Source organism: Pipistrellus kuhlii, unplaced genomic scaffold (assembly GCF_014108245.1).
Source record: "Pipistrellus kuhlii isolate mPipKuh1 unplaced genomic scaffold, mPipKuh1.p scaffold_m20_p_2, whole genome shotgun sequence".
Taxonomy (NCBI): Eukaryota; Metazoa; Chordata; class Mammalia; order Chiroptera; family Vespertilionidae; genus Pipistrellus; species Pipistrellus kuhlii.
The window spans coordinates 112,576,334-112,601,944 of NW_023425515.1; the positions used below are offsets into that span (position 1 = coordinate 112,576,334).

General features: G+C 38.6%; 1 protein-coding gene and 1 long non-coding RNA gene across 7 annotated transcripts; one reads left to right on the top strand and one right to left on the bottom strand.

The window, feature by feature from the left end:
• The first annotated feature begins 783 nt into the window (after positions 1-783).
• SNRNP48 (small nuclear ribonucleoprotein U11/U12 subunit 48) lies at positions 784-22,471 on the top strand. 6 transcript variants are annotated; one of them, XM_036445989.2, is made up of 11 exons: positions 797-983; positions 4,110-4,223; positions 4,464-4,524; positions 5,909-5,983; positions 9,698-9,705; positions 11,680-11,698; positions 12,464-12,652; positions 13,853-13,974; positions 19,132-19,220; positions 19,463-19,702; positions 21,547-22,471. In XM_036445989.2, the coding sequence occupies exons 1-11, from the start codon at positions 813-815 to the stop codon at positions 21,593-21,595; spliced, it is 1,137 nt and encodes a 378-aa protein (XP_036301882.2). In that variant the 5' UTR covers positions 797-812; the 3' UTR covers positions 21,596-22,471. The 6 variants fall into 6 exon arrangements, with proteins under 6 accessions (XP_036301883.1, XP_036301882.2, XP_036301887.2 ...); XM_036445992.2 differs by having other exon boundaries at positions 799-983; positions 19,538-19,702; positions 21,547-21,835; XM_036445995.2 differs by lacking the exon at positions 797-983 and adding an exon at positions 1,317-1,454.
• On the bottom strand, positions 10,429-10,949 carry LOC123652673. The gene is made up of 2 exons (XR_006742128.1): positions 10,804-10,949; positions 10,429-10,579 (listed from the first exon to the last, which is right to left on the bottom strand). It is a non-coding gene; the product is annotated as an uncharacterized LOC123652673 (long non-coding RNA).
• Positions 22,472-25,611: the final 3,140 nt, after the last annotated feature.

Genomic DNA, 25,611 nt, shown 5'->3' on the forward strand with positions numbered 1-25,611 from the left:
AGGTACACCCATCCCCTTGCAACAATGCTGAAACTGAATCCACTCATAAAGGAAAAAAAAAAAAAAAAAAAATCGGACAAATCCAGAGAGGAGGACATTCTACAAGACAAGTGGCTGAGGCTCCTGACAAAATTCACTGGCTCAGTTTAAAAAGGAGAGTAGGGGACTTCTGTAAAGTAAAAGAGACATGAACCAATTGTGGGTCTTAAGTTGGAAAAAATAAGACGGATATAAAAGGAATTTAGGGGACAACTGTGGAAATTTGAATATAAACTGTATATTAGATATTTTGGAATGATTCTTTTTCTTAGATTTGATCATTTATTGTGGTTATGAAAGCAAAATATCCTCATTCTTAAAAGATCCATACGGACATTTTGGGGGTAAAGTATCTGCAAGTTGCTTTCAAATAATTCAGCAAAAATAGTGTGTGGGTCTGTGTAGATGGAGTGGGAGAAAGCAAACGTGGCCAAATGGTAACAGTGAAAGAGATGAGAGCTACGCGAATGGTCTCTGTACTATTCTTTAAATTGTACTTTAGATATAAACGCTTTAAAAAAAAAGAAGTACATGGGGCTGGTCATGCCGTTCAGAGAAGGCCCGGAGCAAATGCATCCAGGAGAAGTTACTAAAGCAGCGACATTGGAGAGAGGCAGGAAAACACACCTCCCAAAGGGACAGCTCCGGCGCTCCTCAGGCCCGACTCGGGAGGCGGGCCCGGTCACGTGGCTAGCGGCCCCGCCCACAACTCCCAGAAGCCCGCGCGCGCCGCTGGCCGTCCGGCGGCTTTCCGTTGGCGGGCGGGTGCGGCCATGGCGGGTGCGGCCATGGCGGGCGAGCCTCCCCCGGTAGAGGAGCGGCGGCGGCTGCAGGAGGAGCTGGCCGGCTTCGTGGACAGCTGCCGGCGGACGCTGGAGGAGGTGACGTCGTCCCTGGGCTGGAGCCTGGATCGGCTGGACCCCGGGGAGGAGGCGGCGGCCGAGGTGAGGGGTGCGGGCCCTGGGCGCCCGGAGCCTGCGGTTCTCTGGCGGCCGCGTCCACGCGGGGCGGCGGGGGGAGGGCGCGGGAGCCCCGCCCGGCGCCGGAGGCCGGCCGCCGAGGATCCCGGGACGAGCTCGGAGCGGCGCACCTCCTGGGACTTCGGGTTTGAAGAAATGGTGAAAGTGCTGTGGGTGAGGGGGGGATGGCAGGTCTGCTGACGGTTTAGAGAACCAGTGAATGGGCCTCCGAGCGCTGCTGCCCAGGTGTCGGCGCTTTGCTTTCTCCTCTGTCACCCGGATGCCGCAGTGGCACCAGGTGCCGTGTCGGCAGAGCTGGGAGCTCAGTTCACCTTTCTCCGCCCCAAACTGTCCACTTCCGACCGGGGAGCACCTAGTCTAGCATTATTAAGGGACATCACTAAGGGAGGGTGACTAGCAGCCCTGCTGAACATTAGAATTGTTTAGAGAAGGCAAGTGTATTAGTGACCAGTTGTGAGTTTTATTTTATTTATTTATTTTTATATATTTTATTGATTTTTTACAAAGAAGAGAAGGATAGAGAGTAGAAACATCGATGAGAGAGAATCATCCACCAGCTGCCTCTTGCACACCCCCTACTGGGGATGCACCCGCAACCAAGATACATGCCCTTGACAGGAATTGAACCCCGGACCTTTCAGTCCGCAGGCTGACGCTCTATCCTAGGGGTGTCGAACTCAATCAGAGAAGGGGCCAAAATCTAAAATCCAGCCTAAATTGCGGGCTGAATGGTTTACTGAACACTCATAAACTGTCATTGTGATGGAAACGCAGTGGAGTGCAGTGATGACAGTGCGGTGCCGGCCCATTGCAAGGCCTGGCGGGACGGATTTGGCCCGCGGGCCTTGTGTTTGACACATGTGCTAGTATCCACTGGGCCAAACCGGTTTCGGCCAGTTGTGATTTTTAAAAGGTGTGGCCGGAAGGAGAGTTCTAAGGATGGTGGGTAAGGGCGAGCGAGGTCTTATGGGTTCTGGGTCAGCCGTTTCAAAGAACCTATACACGAGGGCAATGGGGGAGGCAGAGAAGCATTTTAAGTCTGGGCATATAATAATTAATACCTATCTTTTAATAACATTAATAGCTTCCATTTATTGAACACTTGCTATGTACTAGGCCCTTTTTGAATTGCTGTATGTATATATAAACTCATGTTTAACTTAATCTTCACAGTAGCTTTGTGAGAGAGGTCCTGCTATATAATGCCCAATTTATAGATGAGGAAACTGAGGCAAAAAAAGGTATCTTAATCCAGTAACTTAAGACAGTAACAATACAGTCAGTAAATGGCAGACCTGGGATTCAAACTAGCTACAGTGTGAAGAATGGAATGGCTAATAAGACTGGAAGCAGAGGGGAGGTGGAAGAGGGTTTAGGAGAGATAAAGGGTAATGGAAGGAGACTTGACTTGTGGTGAACACATAATACATGATATATTACAGAATTGTACACTTGAAACGTATATAATTTTATTAACCAATGTCACCCAAATAAATTCAGTAAAAAAGTAATAAAATAAAATGACGGCAAGTGGAGCAAGTAGTTAGATAATGGCTCTTGTAATCCATGATATCCTGAGTTGAGGTAGTGTTACTATGGATGGATTATGTGGAGGGATTTCAGAGTTATTTAGGAGTAAAAAGAATAGATGGGTGATTGATAAGATGTGGATGATATGGGAGAAGAGCAAGTAGGACCTTTTTATTGAAATAGGAAAACAAAATGAACAGATTTGGGATCAGGAAACCATGAATATAATGAATTTATTTTTGGTCATGTTGTAATTTTAGTTAAGTCTTTAGTGTAAAGTGCTCAAGAGAGAAACAAGGTCTAAGTTAGCTATAGATTTTGGGAGTCACCCCTATATAGTGAAAGTTGAAGCCATGAGTTCTTTTAGTAACTTTGTATCAAATGGCAAAGGCCGCTGGTTAGACCTACATGAAAGCCAACATAGAAAGGGGGACAGGTAGTGAGTGGTACATATGCACAATGGAGTATTATTCAGCAATAAAAAAAGGAAATCCCGCCACTTGTGACAACATGGATGGACCTTGAAGAAATTGTGCTACGTGAAATAATTCACACAGAGAAAGATAAGTACCCTCTGATTTCACTTATATGTGGAATCTAAAAAAACCGAAACAAATGAATAAGCCAAACAGAACATAAACATAGAGAACTAGCTGATAGTTGCCAAAGAAGTGGAGGTTGGGAGTTGGAAATTAAGTGAAAGAAAATATATGTGTAGCCCAGGTTTATAAATTCTCTGGGGGAGGCGGGAAAAGAAAGGGGGACAGATAGAACAAGGAAGACATCTTTAGAGGACACTAGGTAGAAGGAACCAGAGAAGCAGAAGCATGAAAAGTGTGTAAGGATGACAGAAATAGACAATTGGATTGTGACCTAAGAAGCATTCAGACATTATTAAGGACTATGACATGTGCTTTAGTAGCCAGAAGGTTGTTAGTGACCTACTGACTGATGGGTGAGGTTGTTGAGGCAGTGAATGTGAGCAAGTTTTTGAGTTGGGCTTTGATGAGGTGGAGGAGAGGGGACAAAGGCTATAGGGAAAGGTTTTTAATTTTTAAAATTTATTTTTTATTCTTATAAAAAAGTTTATTTGTTTTAGAGAGAGAGGAGAAAGGAAAGAAGAAGAGGGGGGGGAGGGAGAAAGGATAAAGGGAGAGTGGGGGAGGGAGGGAGAAGAGAGAGAGAGATAGAGAACTGGAGGGGAGGGAAGGGAAGGGGAGAAGGAGAGGGAGGGGGAAGAGGAAGAGGAGAGAAGAGAATGAATTGGTTGTGCTGGTTGCCTCCCATACATACCCCAACTTCCAACTGGGGATTAAACCTGCAACCTAGGTAGGTGCTGTGACTGGGAATCAAACACCCAATCTTTTGGTCTATGTGACCCCGCTGGGGCTTTAAATTTTTAATATGCACATACACTCAGACAGGTTGTTGGGAGAGGCCTGCAGAAGAGGCATAACTGGATAGTACCACTTAATAAAGCAGTAAACATTTAATAGTATAATTATTTAAGTCTTTAAATATTATGTACCTTTTTAATTTGATTCTCTTTGATTTTTATAGGATGAAGTTGTGATATGCCCTTATGATTTCAATCATCACATGCCTAAATCATCTTTAGCAAAGCACATGGTATCATGTAGATTGAGGAAACTTGGGTACACCAAAGAAGAAGAGGTATGCATGTATCATATAATTCATGCATTAATAAATTCACAATATATGGAAGTAGAGGGTGAGGTTTTCTGACATGAATAATAGTCATTTGTGGGACAGAATGGTACTAGCCTAATTTCACAAATTATTGCAAGAGATATTTCAGTGATACTAATCTATTGGTTTATATCAAATCTTAAAATAGCTAATCGTCTGATTCTCAAGAACACTGACTTTTTTGTTTTTCTTTTTACTGTTTAGGATAAAATGTATAATTCTGAATTTTTCTATGAGAATATGAAGATACCTTCCATCACTTTGAGTAAGTATTAACTTAATAGACATATATATAGTAAGATATTTTAAAATATCTTACCATATGTATATATTGATAATTCATTTTTAAAATTTTTTAAAAAATATATTTTTTTATTGATTTTTTACAGAGAGGGAGAGGGATAGAGAGTTACAATAGAAACATCCATGAGAGCGAATTATCGATCAGCTGCCTCTTGCACACCCCCTACTGGGGATGTGCCCGCAACCAAGGTACATGCCCTTGACCGGAATCGAACCCCGGACCTTTCAGTCCGCAGGCCGGCGCTATGTCCACTGAGCCAAACTGGTCTTGGCAATAATTCATTTTTTAATTATCAAAAGAATGGACTTATGATTAAGGACATTTGTACCTTAAAAGGATATAGGATTGATTAATGTATAGTGAAACTAGTTTTTGTAATTTGAAAGTTAGAGACCAGGCCTGTTATATTAATAGTCAGTGCAAATCCTAGAAAGCTTTGTACAGTAGGACAGACACCTTTCTTAGTTATAACAAAAATCTGGCCACACAACACAGTTTGAAGACAGAACTGAAGATGGAAATGTGTTCTAAGACAGCGGTTGCCAACCTTTGGGACCTCACGGACCACCAGTGGTCCGTTGACCACCAGTTGGGAACTGCTGTTCTAAGAAGTTGAAATCTTGGGTTTTAAAATAAAAGGCCCTGATTCTGTTCCTGGTTTTGTCACTAACAGATGTGTAACTTTCAATAAGGTTTGTTGTCTAATTTTCTTGATAAAATGGACTTCATGCTTTGGAATTTCCTAATAGATGAGAGTATTTGCACTTTTTTGAAAATGTATTTTTATTGATTTCAGAGAGGAAGGGAGAGCGGGAGAGAGAAATATCAATGATGAGAGAGAATCATTGATAGTCTGCCTCCTGCATGCCCCCTACTGGGAATCAAGCCCACCACCCAGGTATGTGCCTTTGACCAGAAATTGAACCTGGGACCCTTTAGTCTGCAGGCCGACACACTATTCACTGAGCCAAACCAGCTAGGGCAGAGTATTTGCACTTTTATGAAGATTAAATGATATATGTCATAGTCTTAGAATAGTGCCTGACACTTAGTGGGATTCAAGAAATGTTACATATTATTTGTTGCTAAAATTTGTAGCGGCCACTGTTTTGTGCCTGATTATGTTTTTTGAACCATCTGAATGCTGGTTACTTACTGGGATCTAGCTAGATCTGAAAGAATTTCTGCTTTCAGATTACCTAGGCAGCGATTGTGGGTGTTGCCTCTCTTAAGATTTTAAAGGTTTGTGTGTCTAAAAAACGTGAATTGGAACCCAGTTAATAATAATCTAATTGTGGACACTGATGATGCAATTGTGTTTATGGATTTTTTTTTTTTTTGACAGATAAGGACTCACAAATCCAGATAATTAAACAAGCTAGAACTGCAGTTGGAAAAGATGGTGACTATTATAATCAAAGTAAGTGGCATCATAGTTTGAGCTAAATAATGAGTAAAAGTATTTTTCTCCCACAAGCACACATGTTACTAATTTTTAAGAAAAATCTTGTGAAAACAATTATATGGAAAAGGTTAAGTTTTACATATTAGACTATTGTGCTTGGTGTTAGCTTTATTTGCTAGGTATTTTCTGCTCAAATACACAAGTCTGATAAGGACACTGTCTTAGCTAGGACTTCATGCTTTGGAATTTCCTAATAGATTAGATTGCCTTATAGATCATTTTTTAAATTAGGATTATTTAGTTAATAAATCCCATTTAGTGAGACTGTTTTACCCTAAGATTTCCTCTATTGAGGATTAGCCCATTGTTAAATATAATATTGAAATGAACATAAAAGGAAAGGCTTAAGCTAAAAGAGATTAGTTCCCACAGCTGCTCCTCAGAATAAAATGCAAACACAAAATGTTACTTACAATTTCAGAGGGTTTGTGGATCCTTTTATGCCCAATTTTGGAGCTGGTTTAAGAGTTTCTTTCTGGGGCTTATGTTAGCAGAGACTAGGTTAGAATTTTAAGTGTGAGCTTTTAGGAAATCGAAAGAAAACTTTATCCATCAAAAACATAAAGAAGGTAAAGGAGTAAATAGATTTAATAGAGTTTGAACCTAGATAAAACATCTAAGCTAAACATGACTGGCTTCTTTTTATAAGGATTGGAGTTGTTTTTGAACCTTCTGAAGGTAGCTTTCCCCAGACATCTTACTTTTTTTTCCTCACTCTTCTGAATTATATTCACCAGCCCATTGTGGTTTGTTGTCTTTCTTGTTAAGTTCAGGGTCTTAGCCCATTTTTCTAAGTCAATATCTGGGCTTGATATCTCCCTAAGTGCCCAGTGGCTTCCAAGGAGGAAGTCCCTAACCTTTAGTCTGAATTACCTTGTTTCCTTTAACAGCAGGAGCACTTTGTATTTCCTGTTTTGAAGCTCCTGTTTTTTTGTACTTTTGTGCTGAATTCCAGGTTTTTCTCTTTGAGGGAGACATTTGACTTTCTCTTATTGAAGAAATTACTGAACCCCTATTATTGGTTCTACCCATTGCCCCTGTTCATCAACCAATTAAAAAGTAGAGGATTTTTTTTGAGGGGTAAATTGTTAAAAGACTTTATTTGACCTTACCTAGTTGGATTAACTGAATTTATTAGAATTTAAAGAGAACTTGAAGATCATCTAATCTGGTTTCTGCTTTTTACTGATAAGGAAACAAACCCTGACTGATAGAGATGATAAGGTTCTGGTGTCTGTTCTCAAGGTCTTTAATACTTTTAAGAGATTAGTTTTCAAAGCCCTGTTAATATATTTTATTACTCCTTCACAATAAATTTGTGATAGGTTAGACGAGTATTTTCCCCTCCATAGTAGGTGAAGAAGTAGAGGCACACATAATTGAATTGACACTCCTTTGCTAGATAATAGCAAAGCTGGATCTAGAGCCAAGTTCTGAATTTTGGCACAACCACTGCCCTGAATTATTCTGCATTCTGTTAGAAACTCAACATTTAGTGATATTTGTGGATTCTACATAATTGCTCAAATATATTCATTATTTATTTTGTTTATCATGATTAATTAAAAGAACGTCACAAACTTGAAATCTGTACATATTACTACTATTAATACTTTTCATTGTTTATTATATTTTGGGTAAGCCTGTTTTAAAGAAAGAAACCAGTTGCTTGGCCTTGTACAAATAACAGCTTTTCTGAATTTTTACTTTCTTATTTGTAATACAAAACTATCTCCTAATGTTTAGAACAATAGAAAGCAATATTAAGATGAAATGGGTGAGAATTTTATATATATATATAAAATTATATATGTGTATATGTAATTACTCATATATGTATATAAGAGTAATTTTCTAGATCATTTCCTAATCTGAGGTTTTCATATAAGTAATAAGGCAGATTTGGACGTGGAGTTTAGTTTTTTATAAAAACAAATAATTACTTTGAATGAATACTTTTTTCCATACATTAAAAGGAAGTGTTACTTGATTTTGAATTTTTACACTAGCTTAAATTGAAATTTAACTGTTAAGAACTATTTTTATATGATCTGTAACTCTTTTTAAAACTATTTTTCATCTTGTGTAGAGTTCTGCATTTCCTCAACAGAGATTATTTTTGTAGTTTACTTATACCTAAACATCTTACTCCAGGACAAAAATCTCTTTAATATCTTTTTTTTTATGTGTTTATTTTGAAGGAAGACAACCAATATGAACAATTTTACATTTTTTCATGTAATTAATATTTTTTTGTTATACACTAAATTTTAAGTTTTTTTGGTGAGGTTATATATTTATGTTTTCATTTTATCAGTCTTACTAGGTCTCAATTCATTAATCTTTCTGAAAGCTTAAATAACCATTAGATCTACTTACTTATTTTTAGATGTAGTTATTTTGGTTAACTTTATAACCAAGATATTAATTTCAATCATAAACAATCACTTCATATTTAATGGTTTATTTTTTTCCTTCTGTATTAAAGATTCAAGTTGTTATACTTGAATTTCATGGCATAAGTTGATTCTTGAACAACATAGGTTTGAACTGCATAGGTCCACTTACATGTGGATTTCTTTCAATAAATACGGTTGGCCCTCTGTATTTGTGGGTTTTACATCCACGGGTTTGGCATCTGAAGAGGATACCAAAATAGTATTTTTGATCCACAGTTGGAATCCAGGCATGTGGAGGGCTGACTATATATTGTTCTATATAAGAGACTATATATTGACTATATAAGAGACTTGAGCATACACAGATTTTAGTATAAGTCATGGCTGTAATTTAAAGATTAGGGTACTATGGCTAACAAACCCTAAAGCACATGTGTCAAACACAAGGCCCGCGGGCCAAATCCGTCCCGCCAGGCCTTGCAATGTGGCCCGCACAGCGCTGTCATCACTGCACTCCGCTGCGTTTCCATCACAATGACAGTTTATGACTGTTCAGTAAACCATTCGGCCCGCGATTTAGGCTGGATTTTAGATTTTGGCCCCTTCTCTGATTGAGTTCGACACCCCTACCCTAAAGAGATAGAAACAGAGTAGTTCTAAAGCTAATCTGTCCCTACCACTTGTGAAACTTTGGCAGGTCATTTTCTTCTGTGGACTGTAATTTATCTCTAATGTTAAGAAATTGACTCTGAATTCTCTCTAAAATTCTAAGTATGTATCTCAGAAACAGAACCTCTTGTTAAATAGTATAGTATCTCATACGTTTAAGATGCCCAATGATGGCAAAAGTGACTAACAAGGAAGAATTGAGCATTAGAGTTATTAAAAAGTAGATTAGAGTGTCACTTCAGGGTGATGAAAAGCTCTGAAGATGGATAGAAGGAATGGTTGCACAGCAGAGTGAATATACTAATGCCAATGAACTGTACACTTAAAGAAGCTAAAATGGTAAATTTTATGTTATGTATGTTTTACCACAATTAAAAATTATTATACAAAAAAGTAGAAGTTCACAGAATTGGTATGATTACAGAACATTGAAATGCACTCTATCTAAAGCATAGAAACTTGTGTTAGAAAATTTACATTTTATGGAAATGTAAGCTAATATAGTGTGTTTACCCTTTATTTTTTTGTCAGAAATATCTATGTTCTGAATGATTTGAATACCGTTTGTTGTTTAACTTTTCCTGTACTTTTTCTTTTTCAGTAATTGGGGTGAGTATAAAGAGGAATTAGGAACCTGAATGTACTCCTTATTTAAAGATATGCAGTATCCTTTTTGCAAATGATATCCTTTTAAAAGTATCATTCAAATTTCTAAGCTTTATCTTAGTTACTGTCACAATATTACAGTCTTGATTTGGAATTTTAGTTGAATTTTCAAGGAATTTAAGTACCAGTCTTCATATAGAAATTTAAGATGAATAAAGAAAATCATATTTCAAAGAGGAAATTATATTTCTTTGTTTGAAAATAACAGGCAAAGATTTATGTGGAGCTTGTTTATAACACAGTCATGCACTGCATAATGATGTTTTGGTATGCAATGAACTGCATATACCATGGTGATTCATAAGATTATAATGGGTTATAAGTAAGTTTGTTTGTGATATTGAAAGAAAAGGCTGGACCCAACCAGGATGTTGAATTTACTACGAATTCTGGGTGGTTTAAATAGACAAGGAGGCTCGGCATGTTGTCTCCTTGCCTTGCACCCTGCCCAGGGCCTAGAGTTGGTGAAGGAGGGGAACCCAGGAGCTCCTTGCCTTCACCCCGACACCCACCCCTGCACATGCATTAACACATACTACAGCCCATAAATTCGCTTCCCTCTGTTTTTCTTTGTCTCTCTTTCCTCCCAGTCCCATTTCTACCCCCTGTCTCTGTTTCTTTTTCTGTCAAGGGCTCTCTCTCTTTTTCCCTCTTCTGTCCTCCCCCTTTTATTCTCATCTTAAGTTTTATCTGTGTCTCTTTCAATATCTGCTTCTGCTCTCCCCTTCTCTTCTATTCATCCCTTCTTTTCTCCCTCCTCCTAATGTCTACTCTCTCTTCCTCCACAACCCTTCCCTACCTCCTCAAGCCACACATACTTGATCTTTTTTTTTTTTTTTTTTTTTTTTTTTTTTTTTAGATATATTTTATTGATATTTTACAGAGAGGAGGGAGGGAGAGAGAGAGAGAGCTAGAAACGTTGATGAGAGAGAAATGTCAACCAGCTGCCTCTTGCACACTCCCTACCGGGGATGTGCCGGCAGTGTACATGCCCTTGAACGGAATTGAACCTGAGACTTTTCAGTCCGCAGACCATTGAACCAAACCGGTTTCGGCACATACTTGATCTTTTACACAGTATTTTTAATCTACCTTTTTAAGGTTTAGCTATGTTTAGATACACAAATACCATTGAGTTACAGTTGCCTGCAGTATTAGTACAATAATAACATGCTGTGCAGGCCTGTAACCTAGGAGCAATAGGCTATACCACCAAGCCTAGATGTGTAGTAGGATATACCATCTAGGTTTGTATACTCTGTGATAGTCCCACAATGATGGAATTGCTTAATGACACATTTCTCAGAATATATTCCACTCATTAAGTGGAGCATGACTGAATATTAGTGTTTTCTAATCTTTTCTAATTTTTTCCCAGACTTTGTAGCCTATATTGAAAGGAATTAGGTTTATCAAAGCAAACTCATTTTTTACATTACATAATTAAATGTTTTAACATCTGGCTGCACATAAGGGCTTTTCCTAGTGTCTATCAGAAGTGGAGTAAAATTGATTGACTTCAAAAGAAACCTTTCTTCCCCACTAATTCAAAATCTTTTGACTTGCACATTTTAGTTACCTATAGCTGTTAGACCACAGACTCAGATTCAGTGTAGCTATCCTCTTTAATTTGTAGACAAATACAAAGTAATCTTCTGTGTGTGTGTGTTGCAATGCTTTGTTTATAGTATGCTTTTTATTTATTTTCGTCTTTACTTAGGAAGTCAAAGCTAATATCAAATATAAGTATCTGGGAAGAGTTACTGATTTTATATTATTCTATGATAACTCATGTTCTGTTCTTTGCATTAGTGAATAATGAGTCTGGGACTATCATTTTAAATTGCTTTATTTACAGTTAAAGTAATTTTTTATTTGAGAAAATTTGATTCTCAAAACAAATTTTTTTCTTCAAAGTTTAATACATCATATCAAGGTATTGTATTTACTTTTTTTCATTAATGAGCAGATTTTAGAAAGTTCTGTAACTGTTGTGGGGGCACTGCTGTTAACTTTTTTCAGTTAACTTGGTTAAGCCAATATGCTTCCTCTTCTGAAAATTAAAACAAGTTTATAGTCTCATTATAACCTGTCTTTCTCTGGTCTGAGGAAGTGTGGGATTTCTGCTACTTAATTGTTTTTGGTCCATAGCTCTGAGTCATTACATAAATGGGATATATTTTTAATTCGGAATGAGTAGCTTGATGTCTCATAAAAAAAGGACATTTTTAAACACATTTTTCATATTTCTATAATTTATTTTCAATGTAACAACAATATGTATTACCTATTAAAAGTCTTCTCCACCAGCTTTTTATGGGAAAAAACATATACACAGAAAGCAAGTTAATGTCTACTTTTATAATATGGGTAGCCTTTTAAAAATTGTTTACCAAAAGGTTTTCTTATGAACAGTGAGTGTCTTATGATAATTACTGTCTGCCTTCATGGGATCTGTTTTAACATTGTTGAAGAGAAGAGCATATAGTCACAATATATCCTGTATGTGAATGTAGAATTCAGGATAAAGTCATTATTTACCATTTGTCACATAGATTGATATTTTGTAATTTAGGCATTACTATGAAAAAATTTTATTTAATACTGTATTACTATAGTGCATGTTTATAGATAAGTAGTAGATCTTAAGTCCACAATGCTTCATTTATTTTTATTTTTGTGGTTTTATTTTTACTTTTAGGGATTTATTCTTCCTTACCTGTCGAAGTTCCTCTGAATCACAAACGATTTGTTTGTGATCTGACCCAAGCTGATCGTCTTGCCCTCTATGATTTTGTAATTGAGGAGACAAAGAAAAAGCGCTCTGATTCCCAAATTATCGAAAATGACAGTGATCTCTTTGTAGACTTGGCTGCAAAAGTCAATCAAGGTTTGAGATGAATATTATAGTTTTATATTTCTCAATTGTTATTCTATTCTTTGTTGTAATTAATATGATTTGTCAGACCGCTTTGAATAGGAATAAGATGGTTTTATGTCACTTGATATTCTATATAATAAAGAGGTAATATGCAAATTGACCATCATGCCCTTGCACAAGAGGGGCACCCCCCTGTGGTCACAAGATGGCTGGCAGGGGAGGGCAGTTGGGGGTGACCGGGCCTATAGGGGGGGAAAGGCAGTTGGAGGGACCATGTAGGACTCTCTTTCACGGCCCTTGTAGAAAGAGTTCCAATTCAGGGTTCGTGTTCTGGAGAAGGGCTGCACACAAACAAAAAGAGACTTGAAGAAATTCAATTTGGTTATATGGGGGGGTAGGCGGTAGTCCAACTCTAGTAGGAGAACTACTCCCTGCTCTGGCTCTGCCATCCCCTTTTATTGAGGCTTTGGGGAAAACATCTTAGGCAACATAAACAGAAATGTACATGTAGCCCTTAGGCAGGAAATAACAGAAACTTTCACGGGACAAACAAGGTAGATTCTGCTTCAGCTAACAATATCTCAACTAAAGGTTAGAGCAAATAAGGTTGTTGACCAGCCTTTCTGGCTTCCTGTCAGCGTCTCTTTTTTAGTGAAACTGATTTGTTTTCCAGCAGGACCAGGCCTGCAGGGGAGGGCAGTTGGGGCAATCGGGCCATCAGAAGAGCAGTTAGATGTCAATTAGGGTGCCAGGGGAATGGTTAGGAGGTGATCAGGTTGGCAGGCAGAAGCAGTTAGGGGCAGTCAGGCAGGCAGGCAGGAGAGGAGTTGGGAGCCAGCAGTCCCAGATTGTGAGAGTGCAGGTTGGGCTGAGGGACACCCAAATTTTAAGCACCAGGCCTCTAGTTCACATATAAAAGAGGTTTACTCGGTAGTGAAAGTTTGCTCTCTGATTTTTACATTAAGCAAAGCATCCTTCTGCGAGAATATTACTTACAGTTGTGCTGTTGCTCTAATTTATGTGCCTAAACAGTTATGTTCAACTGATGACTGGAGAAAAGTAATGGTCTAAAACTTAACCCATTTATATAATGTTGAATTTTTAGGATATTTTTAACATATTTTGAAACATGTTAAAATATGATATCTTCCTGTTAATTTTTAAGAATGTACATTTTTCTAAGGATATAATAATTCTATTTTTTATTAGATAACAGTCGAAAAAGTCCAAAGTCTTACCTTGAAATCTTGGCAGAAGTGAGGGATTATAAAAGAAGACGTCAGTCCTATAGAGCTAAGAATGTTCACATTACCAAGAAATCATATACTGAGGTAAGTTTTATATAATCTTGTAGAGCTTTGTTGAGAACAGACATTTCCTTTATGTAGATTTCTAAGTCTGTACTATGGATTTTCATAGTTCCTTGGACGTTTTCTGAAAAAATAAGTATCTTCAAGCTAGACACACCTGATCTGTAGTTGCTTCATCACTTTCAGATCCACTACTTGTCAGAGAAAGGCTTTTTAGGATACAGAAACCTATAAAGAGGTTGTTCAATCTTTTAAAAATACTTACTTTTTAGAAAGTGATAAGAGGATTTTAGACTTTGGCTTTAAACACACCTGGGCTTAAGTTTTCATTCTGCTGCTTATCATTGCTGTTTGACTTGGGCAAGTTGAGTTTTTTAAGAATCATTTGAAAAAAAATGTATCACAGTATAGACTTTGCAGGGTTGTTATAAAAATTGATGGAGATTATACATGTGGATATGAATTGCTCAATAAATAGCTATGATTTTTTTGGCAGAAATTCTAGTGTATATTATGTACGCTGCTAAATATTTAGACTTAAGAAATGTCTTGGTATAAATTATTTATAATTTATTTATATTTTTATGATTTCAGAGAGGAAGGGAGAGAGAGATATCACTGAGATTGCATAATCTGTGGTGCAGCTGATATATGGGGAAGGCGAGGGGTGGTGTGCTTGCCTGGCTGGTTATAATGTGGCTGCTGTTTGGGGTGCTTGACTGGCGTGGGGTAGGAAGATTGCTCTACCAGTGCTGGCAGGCTAGAGGAAGGGTTACCAGCAAGTTAGAATGAGATTGCATAAAGGGTGCCAGCCAGAGCCTCTGTCCCCAGGGAAAGTCTTAGCAGGCTCTTGCTTCTCTGGAGCCAGATAAAGTTGTAAGTGGGTCTCCCTCACTTATGGTCTAGGCTTTTTTAAACTGTTGCTTTTTGCTGGATCTCAGGGTGAGTGGGTCTGTACATGAACCCTTTAAAAGCAGATTCTCCATTCCTTACAGCTCTATGTTTCTTGTGGACTTAATCCCCATTGCTTTTCCAAAACCAAACATTTTGGGGGCTCGTTTTTCGGTGCCAGATCCAAGAGTTGGGGAGTGCTTACTGTGGGGCATAATCTCTTCACTCTTCCAGGGAGAATTCCATATTTTTCAGTATTCCTCTGGTTGTAGGTCTGTCACCACATCTGGAGTGGGGACTCCGGTGTGAGCGTGTCTCTGCCTCTCCTACCCGTCTGGATGCATCTCTTTTATCGTTTGCTGGGGAAGTGCTGTTCCTCTAGCTTTTGGGTCCTTTCAGGAGAAAATTGAATTTGTTGTATCTGTGGGAGAAAGTGAGTTCAAGGTCTTCCTATTCCTGTCCTGAAATAAAATCTTCAGTTTTAAATCTTGATATCCACTATTTCCATGAGGCACTAGTTGGCTCTGAGCCAGCCGCTGGCTTATTGCACTTATTTGTGGCCTGATGCATGAATTCATGCACATTGAAAGGAAGTTAATTAGAAGAAATATTTTAATATCACAGCAAGCTAACCCACGGCCAATTCTGTGAGGAATCGGGCTCCCTCCTCTCTGGGTCTGGGGTGCGGGTGAACCAGATTCAGGGCCAACGGTCCCAGGAGCAAGCTAACCCAGGGCCAGCAACCTAACCTACCAGTCGGAGCATCTGCCCCCTGGTGGTCAGTGTGCATCATAGCTACTGGTCGAACAGTTGCTTAGCTTTTACATATATACTAGAGGCCCGGTGCACAAAATTTGTGCATGGGGCGGGTGTCCCTCAGCCCAGCCTGCAGCTTCTCTAATCTGGGACCCCTCGGGGGACATCCTTCTTGCAATACGGGACTGTTGGCTCCTAACCACTTACCTGCCTGCCTGCCTGATTGCCCCTAACCACTCTTCCTGCTGGCTTGCTCTCCCCCTACTGCTCCTCACTGCTGGCCTGCTTGCCCCCAACTGCCCCCCTTGCCAGCCTTCTTGCTCCCAACTGGACCCCTTGCCAGCCTGCTCGCCCCCAACTGACTCCCCTGCCGGCCTGATAGCCCCCAACTGCCCTCCCCTCCTCGCCTGTTTGCCCCTAACCGCCTCTGCCTTGGCCATGCCACCATGGCTTTGTCCGGGGTGGTTTATAGGTGTCCCAGTCTAATTAGCATATTACCTTTTTATTAGTGTAGAGAATAGAGGCCTGGTGCATGGGTGGGGCCCAGCTGGTCCGCCCCGAAGGGAGTCCTGTATCAGGTTGGGGGTCCCCTTGGGGGATGGGGCCGGCCTGGGCAGGAAGCCTGGGGCAGTTTGTAGGCTGGCCACACCCCATTGGGGTGAGGGTCCCTGCTGGGGGCTGGCTGGGCCTGGGCAAGGGGCTAATGGCCATTTGCTTCGCCCTCATTGGTGTAAGGGTCCCCTCTGGGGGGCATGGCTGGCCTGAGCAAGGGGCTGAGGACCGTTTGGGAGTGGTTTTCAGGCTGGCCAAGCCCCCGGCTTTATCTGGAAGGACATCTAGAAGGTGTCCTGGTCTAATTAGCATATTACTCTTATTGGTATAGACTGGAGGCCCAATGCACAAAATTCGTGCATGGGTAGGGTCCCTAGCAATTGCTGGCTGCCAGCTGATGCCTCCCTTCCTCTGGCTGTCTGCCGCCACTGCCCCCTGGTGGTCAGTGCACGTCTGACTCCCAGTTGGTTGAACTCCTGCCTGTGGGGACAATTTGCTTATTAGCCTTTTATTATATAGGATAGGTGTTAGCACTTAATTTTATGCTGTTCTTTTTGTAATTAAAGTATATATGTATTGTTGACTTTCTCTCCCAGTAGAGGTCTGGGACCATGTTATACTACCTTAGTGATTCTTACAGTCCATTAAATACTTCATTGTATATCATTTGTTTCTTCTCATAACTTTGTGATCAAGTTTGTGTTGCTGCTAGTGTTTTTTTTACAATTTGATGCCTGACTTTTTATTACATAAATATTCAAACATATTCTAAAGTGGATGGAATTGTCTAATGAACCCTTCCTTATGTACATGACCCAGTCTCAACATGTGATCTTATTTTATTTATTCCCCCGTTTAGCACCTTCCTAAATGTGCTAAGTCTTCTCCTCCCAGTTGCTTGGTAATTTTGGAAGCATCCCAAATACCTTTCGTCTGCAAATACTTCAGGGTGTATAGTTTTTCTTAGTAATTTATCTCTGGCCAGGGCTTTTCCAACATTTTATCCAATCCTAGTTTCATTGATATCTTGTACTAGAGGCCTTATAATCCGGGATCCCCCGAGGGATGTAGTAATGTGCGAAGCAGCAGGCAGCTGGGGAGGAGCCCGAGCCTGGGCTGTGGCTGTGCCTTTCCTGCTCATTCTGGCCCAGTTCCCGCTGTGCCTGCCGCCACTGCCACTCCATAAAGCTGTTGTGGCAGCAGGAGAGGCTCCCGCTGCTACAGCTGCACTTGCCAGCAGTAAGTCCCGTGTCTGGCGCACATCAGTCAACTGAGCGGCACTCCCGCTTTGGGCTTGCACTGACTACCAGGGGCAGCTCCTGTGTTGAGCATCGCCCCCTGGTGGTCAGTTTGCATCAGAGTGACTGGTCAAATGGTTTGAACAGTTGGCCAGTCAAACTGTCGCTTAGGGTTTTATATATATAGATGTTTTTGTTTGTTCTGACTTAGAATCTGAACTTTGACTAATTTCAGTAAAATATTTATCTTTAGTGTAGTTACTATGCATAACATACTGCTGTGGGGTGTGTAAAGATAAATACACACAGATACCCATCCTTAAGGAATTATTATAGTTTAAGAGATAAAAAAGATTTTTCAAAACACAGATTGTAGTAAGTGCTAAAATGAGGTGAGATCAAAGTGTGTGGTGGAGGGATCAATTTTTTAAAAGGGAAGATTGGTGTAGGCTTCATAGAGAAGATATTATTTGAGAGAAGGGAGAAGCAGAGGGTGGGGGATAAGTGAAGGTCTGTTTATAGGCTCTGTGTGGCGGCTCTGTGGATACCGTGTCCGATAACATTTGGCTTCCCAGAGCTCACATAGAGCTACTGGGCAGAGTCATACAGGGAAGTTCTAGAGCTGAATTGGAGTTCAGGTATGTATGACTTATGCCACTCCCTGAGGTAGGCCTTCACCTATCTTAGATTTTCCACAAGAGAATGTAGTGGAGGAGGGGAAATAGTGGGTAAGGATTTTCCGGGTGGAAGGACTAGTGTTCCTAAAAATAAATTTAAGTAGAGAAGTTTTCCAGGGACCCAACTATAATCCAGGGTGGCTAGAATGTAGGGATTTTGAACGAGCATTCAGTAGACATTTGACGTCTATGTGGCATAGTAAAATCATGGAAAACTTCAAAGGCTGTATTAAGGAGTTTAGACATTGTTCCATTTTACTTCAGGAGCTTTTGAAAAGTTCTTTGAGGTGGGGAGCAAATCAGTCAGACCTGAGCCATAGTGTGTGTCTCTGAGATTGCCCCTTGTTTCCCATACCTTCTTAAAACTTTCCTAATTAGGCATGCAGGAACCAACTGTGACCTTCTATTTCACTTTCACCTAAACAGTGACTAGCCCCTGTGCTTGACGATGCTATAGGATAAATAGGAAGGGGAAAAAACTTTTAAATGGTTCTTAGGTGAGTGACCTATAGGCTCGCTGGGAAGGTGTCTGTGAAGTGACTGTGTGTTTCATGTTTTGTCTGTCATCTTGACTTAATTATAAGATTTTTTAGAAAAGAGTTTTACTTGTAAATCTCGAACATACAAATAAATTGCAAAACTGGAAATAATAGAAAGAACCCCTGTGTGTCTTTTATACAGACACCATTGTTAACATTTGCTCAATTTGCTTGCCATTTATACTCTTTATTGTTACTTTTTTTTTTTTTTGCTCTGTCTCTATCTGTACATTAATTTTTTTCTGAACTGTTCATTATGATCCTTTATCCCTAATGCTATTTCCTTCCTAAGACTAGGGTTATTTTCTTGCATAATGTCACTTTAATAAATTTAACATTGATATACTTTAATCTGCCATTCATATTACAATTTGACTTGCTTTTTTAATGTTATCTAAACTGTATACGTCCACTGTATCATAGCTTTTAATGAATATTTGATTGTCAGCAGTGATTTATTTCTAGCATTAAACTTAATTTTTCGAACAGCTTTCTTATCTGAAATCCTGTGCTTCACTCTCTAAGGTGATTCGGGATGTGATAAATGTGCACATGGAAGAACTCAGTCATAATTGGCAAGAAGAGCAGGAAAAAGCACAGGATGATGCTGAAAAGTATGTCATTGTGTTTATTGGTGAAAATATTCTCTTTTTAAACTCTTACTTGTAATCGTTTAAGTTTTAGTATCTCCAAGGGCATTATAGCACACTAGTATTCATCAGAGCACTTATTGTTTCTCTTCATTGCTTAGGATTATTACACCAGAGTTGTAAAACATGTCATAAAAACTGTGTCCCTGCCCTCTTATATGAAAATTACACACTTATTTAGATACTGTAACATTGGTCTAATGCAGAACATTAACTTTAGGCTGGGACACACTGAAAACCAGTGAAGAAAGTGAACTGATGAATGGTCCTGTCTGTTTCAGGAGACGAGAAAGGCGATCAGCCTCAGTAGATTCTCGGCAGTCTGGTGGAAGCTATTTGGATGCTGAGTGTTCACGGCATAGAAGGGATCGGAGTAGGAGCCCACATAAACGAAAAAGAAATAAAGATAAAGATAAAAATTGGGACTCAAGAAGGAGGAAAGAGAGGTAGGTCTAACATTGTTTTGTCCAACAGTGAATTGTTTACCTTTAAAAGGTAGAGTTTCTTAAGTAATGTGTAGGTAAGACAGTTAATTGTGTTAAAAAGGTGTTTGCTTTTTATCCTGCTGCTTCCTTCCTCCCTTCAACTGTCCCTTTTTTTTTTTTCCTTCCTTTGCTAATTCCTATGGTGTAGTATCATTGAGAAGATCCAAACTTTCAATAGCAGTCAATTTTGCCCTGTGAGTATCCCTGATAAAATTTTGATAGCTGAGAGATACAAACTAATGCTAAAGTAATAAATTGAAAGCAATTGAGGTCTACTCCTATATTTCAGCTGCTTACTGGGCATCTGCCTAGATTCCATGTTCAGTGGGGCTATACCTAAATTTATCTTTTTCTCAGTCTGTTCTTCTTTCCCAGCATTTCCTGTCCTGGTTAATGAATGACCATCATTTGTTCATCTGAGCCAGAAATCAAGGAGTCATGTTAGATACTCCTTTTTTATTCCTTACTATCTAGTCTTAATTGCTGTCAGTTCTACCTGAAGAGTCCTCATTTACTCCTCCTCTTCCTCTGTTGTTATTGCTGTCCATCTGGAAAAGGAAGTTGTTCTCCTAATTGCTCTACCTGTCTAGAAGCTTGTCCCTTACGGATTCATCTCTACCCTGCTGCCAGAGTGAACTTAATTTCACCTCTTACAACTCCTCAGTGGCAAAATTCATATTCCTTAGAATGGCTCTCAAGGATCAGGGCCTCTGCCTACCTATCCTTGTATTTTCCCACTTCCCATGAAATGGGTAGCTAGTGCTTTAGCCAGCCCGAATTACTACAGTTCCTCATCCACACTGTGTACATTTCTACCTTGCCATGTCATGTTCTGCTGCCAAAGGCCTGCTTGGTAAAGTCCTCATCTTTTAAGACCCAGCTTAGTCATTCCCATGAAGCCATTTTTCACCCACTCAAATAAAGCTGATCATTTCCATTTTATTACTTGTCTACCTGGCACATGCGTAATTATTACTCTCCCTTCTAGGCTGTGAGCTCTTTGAGGGCAGGCCCATGTCTTATGTAGGATTTATGTGCACAGTGCTTGTCTGATAAATGGGCTCGCAAATGATGCCTTGTCTCTCCAGGGTCGCTGGTGATCAGGACATTGTAAGGCTTATGCTTTAATAATTTAACTTATCTTACTATCATTCAGTTCAAGGATTTAAAGCTAGCTATGATTTAGTTCTCTTATAAAAAATAAATATTTACTTAGTAATCCCTTTTGATTCATATAATTAATGACATAATTTTATACAAATTAACTCTTGATTAGTTATCAGAAATCGTGCTGTTTAACTTCTTCCTGGTTTATTAGTGCTTTTTCCTCTTAAGTAAATTTTGATATGTCTGATGAATCCCTAATAACTTAAATTCATTAGACACTCTCAGAATCTAAACGTGATAATTTTCTTTTAAAGAAGATAAACTGAGTATTAGCAGAAATGTTTCTCAATAGCCTAATCTTTGATATTCTTCCTGAGAATGAGTTGAGACAGGAGCCAGGATAAAGACAGACTGTTTCTAATTTCTCCTCTGACTTTAGTATTCTACTTGAAATGAATTCTCTGATCATCAGCCATGTACGTATATTCAAAGTTAATTTTAAAGTGGAGCTTTAAAAAATTTATTTTGTTTATTCCCATCTCAATTTAGTCCCTTAGTTTTAATGATGCGGTTTCCATATTTACTCTTTAAAAATAACTTTTCAGTTCTAAATGCATATTTTAGTTTGTCCTGGCCTGTATCTGTTGTATGAATTATTACTTTTAAATTTTTTTTTTTTTTTACCCCTTTCATTTCAGGGATGGGGAAAGACATCATAGTCATAAAAGAAGAAAGCAAAAAGTATAATTTAAATATTCATGCATGTGTTAATTATGCTAATGGCAAGATAACCAATATGCTGATATTTCCATTGTAATTGCTTTGACTAGGGGAAAATGTTTATATGATCTGTTTAGTGCTCAGATCACTATTTTTCAATAAGTGTTTATGTCTCAAACCATAAGCACTATAACTTTGTTTTCCATATATTTTTGTTTCCCATGTATTTTAATAGATGACAGCTACCTGTTACTAATTTTGTTCTTTTTTTCTTTTTCAATAATTTATGTATGAGAAAATTCTTTAATTCAGTACTTAAATTATATAAATAATATACGAATGCATTTGCATTGTAAAAAATTAAACCTTACAGAACACCACCTTTCATTCCTATGGCCACCCCAGTGGTAACTGCTATTTAGCACTACACTGGTGAGTTGTAATAGGGAAAAGCAACCTAAATATCTGTCAGGAGGGGAAAGGCCTGGCTAAATAAAATGCACTATAGTCATATAACAGATTATTTATATAAGATTTTAAAAATAAACTTTATATGAATATGGATACATTTTAGAAACACAATGTTACGTGACAACAGCAAGTTACAGAAAGATATATACAGTATTATACATTTTCAATGGCTATATATGTATGTAAATATATTTTTAAAGAAGAACCCATATCAAACTCACAGCAGTGATTATTTGGGGTGACAGGTAAGGGGTTTCTGTGAATATTGGCAGGGTGGTTAAAGGAAACTTTAGCTTTACCCATAATACATTAGTTTCTTAAAAATAAGGTAGGTATTCAGCCTGGCTAGTGTGACTCATGGTTGAGCTTTATCCCATGGACCAGGAGGTCATGGTTTAATTGCTGGTCAGGGCACCTGCGCCAATAGGGGGTGTGCAAGAGGCAGCCGATCGATGTTTTTATCTCTTCTCCCTTTCTCTCTCTGAAATCAATAAAAACATACTTTTTAAAAATGAAAAAAATAAGGTATTCATATTTTACTTGTTAATTAAAAATTGTCATTTTCTTTTTTCTAAATGAACTCTTAAAAATATACTGTCATTTTGTTTTGTTTGTTGTAAATGAAATTTATTGAGGTACTGTTTACGTAAAATAAAATTATCCATTTTAAGTGTAATTTTCATTGAGTTATTAAAAGGCACACTTGGGTTTTAGTAGAAAGGTGAGTGGAAAAGGAGTGGGATGGTGGGGTTGTGGAAAATCGGGTAGATGATCTAAGATGTAACCAGAATTCTTTTGAAGCATCTGTCTTATATAAAAACTGCTGTTTGATATTTTAACCCTGCTATTTTGGCTTCTGTAAATGCTTGCTTCCTTAAATAATAAGGAAATAAGACTACTCCAGAGAGGCCATAACCTTCCCCCAGACTAAGTTAACAGTGTTGGCACCAGGGCAAGCCTTTGGTTGAGGTCTCAAAGCCCCAGCACATAGGGCTGTTTAAGAACTTGCAGAGGGGACCGGAAACATCCCATATTTGGGAGACAAAGAAGGTAAAAACAAATACTGAATAAGGAAAGTTCCTCCATGTTGGGGCCGGAATTTGAAATAGTTTCTCTTGGCTTGCGCATAATAATAAAGTGTACTCCATCTCTCCAAGCGTTGCTTGGTTCTTCTCCCACCTTCTGTAACACTTTGAAGTCCAAAATTTTAAGTAACTCCTGCAAACTATCCTATAAAATGTGGAATTAAGTAAGAGGTATTTGATCCTTGAACATATTACTTTTCCATGCTTACCTATTTGTATTTCGGACTCCATCAATATAACCCTCATACCTTGCATATAATAGTTGTTAATTAATTTAAAATTTTGATGAGCATTTGAAGACCCCTTTCACCTAACATCAGACTTTTTATTCATAAAGGGCTGATGTTAATAATTATTATAATTGCTATCCATCTTATTTATCCACTAAGTCCCAGCTCAGATGACATCTTTTCACCTACATTTCTGATCTACTGTGTGATGTTTATGGGTGAGGAAATTTAGGCATAGAGATGCTTAGTTATTTCTCTAACACACAAGTAATACAACAAAGATTGGAACTATTAATAGAATCCCTGCTTTTGACCACTGTATAAACCACTTCATTAACTGTGAACCCTTTTAGTGGATTCTGACATCAAGGTAGTAACTATCATTTCAAAACAGTCTTCATATCCACCAGAGTTCTTTGAACTCCTTTATAAAATTAAAAAAAAAAATTGAAACACTACCACCTGCCATTTTGCTAAACTCAAACTGATTCATAAATTTGGATTATATCTTGAGGCCATTTGGTTATGCACCAAAATTCATTGCATTGATCAACTTGGCAAAGCAGGATTTCCCATGAAGTGAAAAGAGCTCACAGCACCTCCTAAAATTAAGACTTGCTGGACAATTAAATGTCTACTTCCTGGAGGAGTCTCAATCAACATAAGGAAGTTGGAATCAACTGAGGAAAAATTGAAATCTTTTATCTTCCTGTCTACTGTACCCCATCTGCTCATCCCAAGGAGGAGAATATGCCTGTCTTCGATCTGCCATCAGAAAGCATTGCTTATTGAAGTTCAAGAGAGGAGGCATTTGTGAGCAAAAGCATTGAAGGGAGCTTCTCAGATATTTAGACTGATATGGTCACTTAAAAGTATATGTTGTTAAGGCAGCTGCTGCACAGAGCCCAGGGCACTGATAACATGAAGTAAGAAACTGAACTCTGTCAATGATCTCTGCCGTTTTTTGAGTAAGACTGATTGGATAATCTCAAACTTTAGTGAAAATTAGTTATCAAATGGTAAATTGGAGGTAGAATATTTTAAATTGGTACTGAGAAAATTCTTTTTTAAAGCTAAAAAATATAGTCACCTATGTACTCTATATTACAGAAATACTAATTTAATACTATAAAACTGCATATGGTCTACTGAGGGTGCTTTTTTTTTTTTTTTTTTTTTTAATGTTTAGTGACTTTATAAAGGTCCAGTCTTGTTAAATTCTGAGAGTAGAAAATAAAGTCCATTCACAGTTGAATATGTTTATGAGGCCAGCTTCTTTTTGTGTATTTTGCTTTTGAGTTGCTACCCTAAGCCAGCAGGTGTGTTTATTATTAAGCAAAGGCTCTTTTAAACCACACTAGTTTTATTACATTAGTGATGGTACTTCCTACTCTGGTCACAGATTTGGGAGTTTGGTGTTACGGAAAGTCCTCACAGCTTTTGTATATTTTGACTGGGACCAGTAGTTTTTAGTGCTCCTTTCCAGAAAAGAAAAATATATATATATATATATATAATTTGTCAGACTTAAAAAGCTGTAAATGGATTCATCATTGAGCAAGCTGAGTCACTTTCCTATTCAAAAAACAAGTAAGGCCACAGAAGAGAAAGGATGCTACCCTAAATAGAAAATGTAAACTCACTTTATTTTTGATCCTTTGATGTAGTAATACAAGGCAGGAGCCACTTCCAGTTAAAGTGCTGCTACCCATACCACATGGATGATATTGAATTAGGAAAGGCTGCAGGCTCTGGCCTTAGGATCATTTCTTGTGGCACCAATGAAGGGATGTGGTGTTGGGTTGCTTGAGTGCTAAGTATTTAGGAGGTGGATTTCCCACAAGCATGAGGCTTTGGTAACCCATCTTGTTCCTCCAGCTTCAAGCCATGATTCTCCCTGGAGGTGTCAGGAATAGAGACATGAGGCATGAGCCTGGGCTTTATTCGGTATCACTAACAGTGCAAATTAAACCCTTTTAAGTGACTAAATTCTTCACATATTGGAAGGGAAAAAATCCTTGATCAAAAGGAGCAATGGAGTCAGTCATAGATATAATATAGGTTCTTCGCCATATGACCTTGGGCAAATTCTTGATCTTACCTCCTAATCCTCATCTATAGATTGAGAAAATAGTGCATTCAAAAGGTTGCAAAGAGGTTTAGAGATAGATGACAAGTACTACCCTGTTTCCCCGAAAATAAGACAGTGTCATATTAATTTTTGCTCCCAAAGATGCGCTAGGTCTTATTTTCAGGG